Consider the following 9,553-nt stretch of genomic DNA (forward strand, 5'->3'; position numbering starts at 1 on the left):
TAACTGGCCCTAGGCATAGTTTAAACAGAGATTAAGGCAGGGGTGTGGAGGCATGCTGGAGGATGCTGGGGGGAGGCAGAGTGGTTTGGAGGTTGGATGTCCTTTGACCAACTGCCCTAGTTTCCCAGCAGGCAGCTGGTTTTCCTTCCTCATCCTCATTCAGTGGAACATGTGGTAACAGTCAAACTAACAGCCCCCCAGCAGAATTCTACAGCCAAGTCACTACAAGCCCTGGGCTTATCTCTAAAGTCTCAAACTCTCACACAAACAAATACTATTTCAAAGTGTAAATACAGAAGACAGAGCAGACAGGAGGACTCATTCCTCCCACAAAAGTAAATAAAAGCGAGTCCATGTATCCTCACCATCTTAAGAACTGTAAGCTCGCTAGATGAATCACTAGACTGACTAACAGTAGGCTCGCTAGATGAATCACTAGACTGACAAACAGTAGGCTCGCTAGATTGATCACTAGACTGATAAACAGTAGGCTAGTCCAGTGAATCACTGAGCCCTGAGATGCAGTAGGTGACTCTTCTATGAAGATCCCAAATCCAGAACCTGACTCACATCCTGGACCATGTTTGGTACCACCTTGGAGGACAGCAAGGTGGGTGTGGCCTCCACAGCTTCCCCTGGGAGCTGAGCCAATCCACAAACCCAGAGCAGAAATAGCCCTAGCCCAGTCTTTGCCCAAGGACAACTGTAAACACTGAAATGATGCCTGTCAACACCAGGGAACGGGGTCATGGTAAAGGCCCCATAAATACAGCTTCCAAAAACTTCCTTTCAATCTGCCCTTAATCTCCTTCAGTCATACATTGTTCCTCAATCACTGACAAAATAAACCACATTCCCTTTAGTTGACATCAGTGTTTCCTTGTCATGGAGGAAAGGAACGCTACATGACTGCCATCACCTTGCAGCCACTCTGGGAGGCTTGGCATGGGTCAGCTCAATAAACAGCTGGGTCGCCACTGGCTCCTCCTACTACCCCCCTGAGCTGCTTCCTATATGGCTGTAGGACTGTACCACCGCAACCCTGGTCAACCATATCCCTATAGCAACAGGCTCCTTTTATTACAGGTGAGGTGGACATTCACCTGGAGCTATCCAAGTTAAGACCCAGTCAGGTCTCAGGAGCAACAGTAGCCAGTCTGAGCCTTGACCCAACAACACCCTGGCCTTTCATTACACCACTCCACACACAGCCACCAGGTTGGATCAAACATGGCTGCCATCTGAGTTTAGGTCGTGCCTCTTGAACAAGGGGGGGGGGGGGGGGGGGGGGGGGGGTGCTATTTGGCCTGGCTGCCCCCCAGCCGGGGCATGAGGCAGGAGGATCATCACCTTCAGAGCCAAGCCTGGAGGAACACACTGCTGCTGCTGCCAGGCAAAGCTCTCAGAAATAACCCAGGAAGTCTATAAATAGAGGAACAGAGAGGAAGGCTGGCTATGTCAAGTCCCTGCTGTGTGGGTAACACTAGCCCCTTTTACACCACAGCCTTTTCAAGAGGGGAAGATGTTTTCTTTATGGCGCCTTGCGTTGAAAGGTACAATCACAGTACGGGGGGGGGGGGGGGGGGCAGGGTTTAGGGCACATACAGCTGGAGCTCCTTTATGTGATGTGAACATGTGACGATGACCAATGAATGATTACACAGGACTAAAGTTGACTGGATTAAGATAAGACAATGGGCCTCATTCTCAAACATTTTCTTAAGTTTCTGCTGAAATTTTTCTTACGGGCTTCGGAAAAACGACGTAAGAAAAAGACATCCGCCAAATTGATGAACGCTTGAAAATGTGTTCCTACGCAGCAGAAGTTTTCTGAGCAGTGAACCCCGGGAAGAGTTGTCTTGAGTTGAAAGCGCGTCCTCGTGCTCCTGAATTAGCATACATACACGCCCCGACAGCTCCTTATAAAGGCACGCAACAGCAGTGACGTGTGCAGTCAGAATCGACACTATTAGGAAACCAACAGGAACGCAAGTTATGTCCAAGGGAAAAGCAACCGGTGCATCATCATACCAGTAAGATGAGCAGTGGAATGGTTCTCCACTGGATCTAACAGTGTGCACAATAAGCACTAATTATTAAAAAAAAATCAGAGGATGTTTGTTATGTAAAGCCGTTTTATCATTTAACCAATGAATTCTTGATATCAAAAATTCGAATACTTGATATCAAAAACACAATTCTAAGCTTTTTTTGTAAGTATGACAAGCCGTTTTTTCATTTAATCAATGAATTGTTGATATCCAGAATTCGAATAGTTGATATCCAGAATTGAATTCTTTATATCCAAAATTCGAATTCTTGATACCCAAAATGCTATTCTGGATATCAAGAATTCGAATTTTGGATATCAAGAATACATTGGTTAAATGATAAAACGGTTACCATAGTCTGTAGAGTTGATGTGAACGCTATCACCAACGATGTCTCATAACTTCATTAAGACTTCAAACACGGAGAGTTTTCTTAAATGCGATTCCTTTGATCCTTGTGGTTTTTTAAGGAATCGCATTTGAGACAACTCTGGCCGATTTACGACTGCTATTTCGAGTTCGGAAAGTCTCCTGAATTTCAGAACAAATCCCAGATGAGAATTTTCATGAATGACAAATGTTTTCCTAAATCCAATTCAAAAGAAATTCCTTCTTAAATTCTTCTAAACTGCGTTCGAAAATGAGGCCCAATGATTGGCCAAATATAATGTTTTGAGTTAGAGGCTAAACTTGTTAAGGGGGAGGAGGGGGGCTTGAATGTTCTTTTGCTGACGTGTAAAGCTCTGAGATGGTTGCACTGCCGACAGTGACTGAGGGAGGCTAACACAGCTAGCTATCTAGAAGCAAAAGCCTCATAAATGCTTCCCTTGACAGTGACTGAGTGAGGCTAACACAGCTAGCTAGCTACAAGCAACAGCCTCATAAATGCTTCCCTTGATCACATTAGATTTAGCCACTTAGCAGCTTATGAGACAGCAGATTTAATTAAACCTTTTTTTTTATCCAATAGGACATTGCCATAGAGATTGTTATCAAACACACCCCTCCCCCCTCTTTTCAAAATAAAATACTAGGGGGTCTAGATTTGAGTCTGGTGTAAGGGCTGGATACGTTGAGCACCCACCACCGTCTGTGGATGGAGGTCCACCTGCGCCCCTCCCAGGGAGAGCAGCAGCATGGGGGCTTCTGAAGGATGCCTGGAAGCCCTCCTCTGATTTCACTTTGCCAAAGTGCAGGAGGGAGGAGGAGGATAGAGGGAGGAAGACGAGAGGGTTGGAGAGGAGAAGGAGAGTCTGGGGAGGGGGGGGGGGGGAAGAGGGATGATGCGCTTCGTTGACTAAGGGTGAGCGAGAGGGGAGGCTCCTAAAATGATTCCTCTGGTTTTTCCTCCCTGTTCTGTTCTTTCCCTGCATGGTGGTGACCTACTTAGTGTTCAATCATGTCTGCAATGTCAGCTCCAGAGCTAAAGAGCGAGGCTGCTTTGTGGGGTAAAGGAAGACTGGAGATATTCACAAGGCTCTAGTGAACAAAGGGCTGGACTGTCATCTGACTTTACACTTATGGCCAGTGGGGGGGGGGGGGGGGGGGGGGGGAGATCATGTAGGCTGACAGCTGTGGAGGAACAAGTAGTGGCAGGTCTGACTTGTGCTCTGCTGAGCGTGGAGCTGTAGGATCTGAGGCACTCTGGTGTCACCATGACAACTAGCAGGGAGGATACAACAACCCTACACGGCTCAATGTAAAGAAGCTGCGAACATCAACATGTTAGGTCGTTAAGGTAGAGACTGAAGATCTGCTGCTTTCTCCATAACCAAAACACTGTCCCTACCATACAAGACCCAGCACTGTCTGTGGGGCCGTACCTATGGTATTAGCCCCAGACTGGAATCCATACACCAAGTCCAAACAGGCCAGCTAACATTCCAACCGGTGCATCCCAGTCAGATCAGATCCGGAGGCCTTTGGCAGAAGCATCAATAACCATCTAAGATTAGTGATCTGACCGACGACATACCTGCGGAGGCGTGCCTTAGAATAATGAGAGTCATGTGGTGTTCCTGTTCCTGGGCCAGGTGAGCAGGGCCCATCTGGGAAGGGAGCTGATAGACATGTGCATCTGCCACAGTCTTCCTCAGAAGTCTCAGTCCTGACCCACTGTATAAGCAGTACTTAAGCCAGCAAGGCAGGAACACAAGCAGGCCATGTGGGATTTCACTGGAACGACAGGCGTTCCAAGACCGGACTCTATGGGTTCCTATATAGGTCTCCGTATGAAGGTATAGGAACCTAAATACCTGATCAGCCTCATTATCACCTCTCAACCCTGCATTAAGGCCTTGTTAACACCTCTGCTAAAACAACAAGGAGCAGGACCCTGGAGAGGTGTCTGCAGCACAGCCCTCTGCAGCACAGCCCTCTGCAGCACAGCCCTCTGCAGCACAGCCCTCTGCAGCACAGCCCTCTGCAGCACAGCCCTCTGCAGCACAGCCCTCTGCAGCACAGCCCTCTGCAGCACAGCCCTCTGCAGCACAGCCCTCTGCAGCACAGCCCTCTGCAGCACAGCCCTCTGCAGCACAGCCCTCTGCAGCACAGCCCTCTGCAGCACAGCCCTCTGCAGCACAGCCCCAGGGAGGGCAGGCTAACTCGCTCCATCACAGCAGCACACAGCAGGAAGCACAAAGGAGGGAGCCAGCACTTGTCAACATCAGCCTGGGTCTAGGACGAACCCAGGGCTGGTCCGGGCGGGGTGAGGAGGAAGCTCTGTTAGCGCTGTGATCATGGGACAGCTTTAACGAGCATGTGAGCTGCTGAAGGAAGGCAGGCCATGGTGGGCTGCTCAGGCCTACCTCTTAAGCTGACAGGTGAAACATTCAGAGGAAAGACATCTCTGCCAGCAAATGCTTCAGCCCACAGACAGACGGGGTCGGCTTGCTCGCTCGCTCTCACACACACAAACACACCCAAGAACCAATATGGAGGGATGGAGGGGGTGGAAGAGGAGCTGGAAAGAAGAATGCAGAGAAACAAAGTACAGAAAAGAATTATCACATATGAAGGAGACGGTTAAGAGGAAGGGTGTGTGTGTGTGTGTGTGGTGGTGGTGGGGGGGGGGGGGGGGGCAGGACAGCCTGCTGCACTTCACTTCACACAGGAGATTAGAAATTCCTCTGTCAGAAATCTGACCTACTTTCCATTCACACAAGCATTCAGAGCAGACGTTCACCAAGCATGAGCATGTGGGGGGGAGGGGCTTGCTTTGGGCCTGTAATCTCTCAAATATATGTTACAAAAGAGAGGAGGGGTACATGTGTGTGTTTATGTGTGTGTGTGCTAGTCATCACATGCTGTGCAGAATGTTGCCTGACTAGGCTGTGGGTCCTGGCAGTAGAACTGAGATGACAAGTGACAGAAGGACAGAGCAGGAAGTACGTCAGGACTGCCAGTAGCCTTGAACACTCACACCAATGAGAAGCAGGGTCAAAAATCAATCCCTGCATCACTGATTACCACCCAAGTGTTACTCATTGATCATATTTCCTACGTCTGTTTATCAAAAGGTTCAATGGTGACAGATAACTTTTTATCGCCAGGGCAGGGTAGATAATATAAATGACACTACAAGAAACATTGTTGCGTCGTAACACACCTCTGTTACAAAACATTATGCTCACAGACAGATATAGAACTACAATTTGAGGAAGAGCAGCACATTAGAAAAACACGATGCACTTGTGGAAACGAGCCTCCAGTCTCCACAGCTCTCCCCAGGGCCCCCTTGCTGGGAGGCTGGGTCACCGTGGAGGAAATCACTGTGGCTGCTGGCCATCAGGCCAAGGCCTACCAACACTACATCTGCCTCTGGTGTTTGGCATGCGTTTTGGATAACTTCCAAGAGGAAAGGCAACTAGCATGGGACACTCCTACCAAAACAGTGGCTAATGAATGAGGCACCAGAGGAAGGAGACAGACAGGGCTGAGATCATAGACAGAGGATTCACAAGAACCACAGACAACAGAGGGAACGACACGGCCCAAGCTGGTGCACCAGGTGACTCTCAAAGTTCCGACTTGAGACTCCTCAAGATACAGCCCACGACTGTGAGCCAGTCACAGCTGTGACAGGTAGAGATCTAAAGTGTCATGATGGTGCCAGTAGTACAACACCCTTCACCTTCAGTCCCACAGGCTTCTTCATCCTACCCAAAAGTAGTCTTAACTGCAAAATCATGAATTAAGATGATGTAAACTTTAAGTGATTTGAAAGGGCTTTGGGATGAGTCTTTCACTGAGCTAGCAGGGTGTGTGTTAAACACACAGGGCTGCTCATACCCTGGACCTACTGGGCTGGTAGGAAACCCTGAATGGAGAATTAGACAACAGGACAGAGCAATTGCTGCATGTCAGTGCAGACTTGTCTACACAGTCCTGTAGAAGGAAGCCGGGGCTCATACACACCTGCAGTTCACACCAGGCTACTTCTACTGTGGTTTCGGTGTCCAGACCCTTGTAAACCGTTTTGAAGGAGCCGCGTCCGATCTCGATGTCAAACTTCAGGAAGCGTCCGTCTGGTGACGTCCCCACTGCTTTGGTCTCCGCCTCCTCGATGTCATCCTGGACCTTCTTCTCTGCCTCCCTCTGCTCCGCCTGTGCACGCGCCTTGGCAGAGTCCTTGTCTTCTTCTTCCTCTTCCTCCTCCCCCCCCTCTCCCTCTGGCCTCTCCTTCCCCTGCTCCCTGGCCCCTGGTTCTGCTGTTGGACCTGGTGGCTCGGAGGCCAGTCGGGGTGCACACTGGACAACCACAACCTCCCCGTCACAGATATCTTCTTGTTTTACTACAGCTTTATGGTGGACGGACACCACATCCACCTTCACCACTCCTCCTCCTCTTTGCTCACTGGACTGTACAGTTACACCTGGCTCGATGCTCGTCACGTGAGCAGTGGAGGGTTGGGGCCTCTGATGGGGGGCCACAGTTGGTGCCAGGACTGGGATCTTGCTGGGTAGAGGGAGGTCGAGGGCAGTGGCGTTGGAGTCACTGATCACGCTACGCCGTAAGAAGCGGTGCTCTGGGTTGCAGCGGTCTCGCTCCATGGTGTGGTGCCGTCTCCTCACCTCCGTCGTTAGCCGCTCGCTGACCAGAGAGTCAGACCCGGTACCATTTCCACTCTTCGGAGGGGGAGCCAGGAACTTCACCATCTTATCGTTGGGCTTTTCCGTCATCCCACCACCCACAGCAAGTGAGTGGGTACGATTCAACCGTGAAATGCAAAGAAAAAAGCTCACGCCTCCTCCATACAGTAAGAAAAAATTGTATCTAGGTGACTTAGGAAGGGAAATCCAACAGCTCCCTAGAATCTCCTCTTTGCTTATTGCTCAAAGACAGTTCCTGTACAGACAGGGCTCAGAGACTGGGTGGAGGACGGGAGGTGTTCTTTGGTAGATGGAAAAGACTAGAACACCGTCACAGAACAGAGGGCGCTGATGCACACACACGAGACCCTTTAAATCCACCCCATCCATCCTGCAGGACACAGGCCACAGCTGCTGTGAGCATATGGAAACAGAGAGAGGGAGCTGGAGGCTGCTCTGGGCACCACACTTCACTCTGGAGGCTTAGACCCAGCGTCACTGGAAGGAGGGGAAGGAGGGATAAGATTAGTGTCAAATAGTTCAAGTCTGGCATGTCTTGAGTTGTTCAGTAAACAACATGTACCTACACAAACAGGTACCCAGTAACAGTAACGTTTAGAACATGTTATAAACATTAGAATACTATACTAACTCTTTAAGGATGAACAACCTTCAATGTTTCGCCGACTGACTTATTATGTGCCGGGTGTTGGTTGAGAGTTTAACTTGTAGTTGTTTCGGAATTTACAGTACAGATTAGCTAACTGAACGTGAAATGATACATAATGTATAAACCTGTAGCTTCGACTGACAGTAGGCTGCAGTTCAAACGCAAATATCCATCGCAAAGCGTGGTTCAATTTCCCAATAAAATTACTTTTGGGACGTAAGAAACAAAATTATGACATTACCCATTTAGAGTTAACTTTCACAAAAAACGTGAGACGCGTTAGCAAAAAAACAAATTGTCTTACAAACAACACTCTTTCAATAGACATCCAAAAAGTCACAGAAATAGGCAAGCTAATGACATTCTGAATGCTAAAACCTTGTTTAATGCCTGTCTCTCATCTCGGCCTCGCCGGTGATTTAAATGGCAAAACTGCGTGTGATTCTCAGACTAAATTGCATTCAGCAACATAGGAGTCATGATAGCATTGATATCGATTGTGTGAGCCAGCTCGCTAGTTTGATATAAAAATACAATCGTAACTGCACACTATCCGACATTATTCAATTTGAGAAATAAAAATGCACCACACTACACCCTTTAACCATTGTAATTGAGAAGGCATATCAATCTCAGTTGCTACTTACCTTGCTAGCGCTAGCTAATACAAAACTGGGGTTCTTTGTTAGCTTGCTTAGCTAACGTTAGCTTAACCAAACCGTCTAGTAAGACGATAGGGGTGGCTAGTTGTCTAGCAAGCTGCCTAGCTAGTGAATGACAGTTCCGCGTTTCCATAACGGCGGGTTGGTTTCCCCATAAATTGCTACTTACGCCAATTCACGGTTTACTTGAACGCCTCATCATTTTACATCCAAAACAGTACATCACCGGTGAATGAATCAGACTCGTCGTTAGACCAAGAAGCCGGTTGGAACGTCCCCCAGCAATGGATGCACTATTTTATGACTGAGGAGGGCGGCGAGGCGGGCCTCTCTCTGTGCCAGCTAACGAAGGCCTATTATACCAGAACCGCCTTCTTCTGCTACACCATCTAGCTAACGCTTTTCGTTTGCAGCTGAGCTAGTTAACGTCAGGCTGTAGCTAGCTATCTACCGAGGCTTCGAAATAGCACTCCCCCTACTGGATTGCAGATTTCTTAGCTGAAACCTTCTGTACCCGGACGAAAAACAGATTGCTCACCTACAGATATGTTGTCCCTTGTTTGTTAAAATCCTGTAGCAAACGTCATTGACTAATAAAAACGAAAAGCTGCTCGAGTGTTCACAACAACATTTACTTTTAGCACAAATAGCTAACTGCAGCTACCGTAGCTAACGCCAACGTTGTGTTGCGTCGTTGCTACTGCTAGTACTCTGTAGCTAGCTAGACTAGTAGCTGGACCAATGTGCCTTCTTGGAGATTAATTCTACACAAATACATAAAAAATAGGACCTCACCTTAAGAATTTCCCTCCACGGTTAGGTACAGTTCCTCACAATCCTATGTTCATATCGGCGACATAACCGTGGTCTTTCAGTTTATTCCATTTCTTACCCTAAATGATGATGGCGAAATGTTCTGGTCTAGCTACCCAGAGCGCCTGCGTCTGGGTGAAATGACCTCACCACATCAGGTGTGCTGTTGGGTGCGCTTCTAATCTATACTTACCAATGGCAAGTGGCATATGACATGCAAGCAGAGCATATCGTTGCACTGTCACAAACACATTGTACATTACTCT

General features: G+C 48.3%; 1 protein-coding gene across 3 annotated transcripts in view; it reads right to left on the reverse strand.

The window, feature by feature from the left end:
* The window catches only part of LOC124477309 (serine/threonine-protein kinase WNK1-like), a 34,027-nt gene extending 24,590 nt beyond the window's left edge, over positions 1-9,437 (reverse strand). For 2 of the 3 annotated variants that reach the window (XM_047035030.1, XM_047035028.1), the window contains exons 1-2: positions 9,270-9,437; positions 6,468-7,640 (exon numbers count right to left, since the gene is read on the reverse strand). In XM_047035030.1, the coding sequence (XP_046890986.1) occupies positions 6,468-7,232 (765 nt within the window). In that variant the 5' untranslated portion in view covers positions 7,233-7,640; positions 9,270-9,437. Of the gene's footprint in view, positions 1-6,467; positions 7,641-8,643; positions 8,870-9,269 lie in introns of those variants that run through there. The other variant, XM_047035029.1, reaches the window with a different exon arrangement.
* Between the last annotated feature and the right edge of the window lie 116 nt (positions 9,438-9,553).

This window comes from Hypomesus transpacificus, chromosome 14 (genome assembly GCF_021917145.1).
Source record: "Hypomesus transpacificus isolate Combined female chromosome 14, fHypTra1, whole genome shotgun sequence".
NCBI classification, from domain to species: domain Eukaryota; kingdom Metazoa; phylum Chordata; class Actinopteri; order Osmeriformes; family Osmeridae; genus Hypomesus; species Hypomesus transpacificus.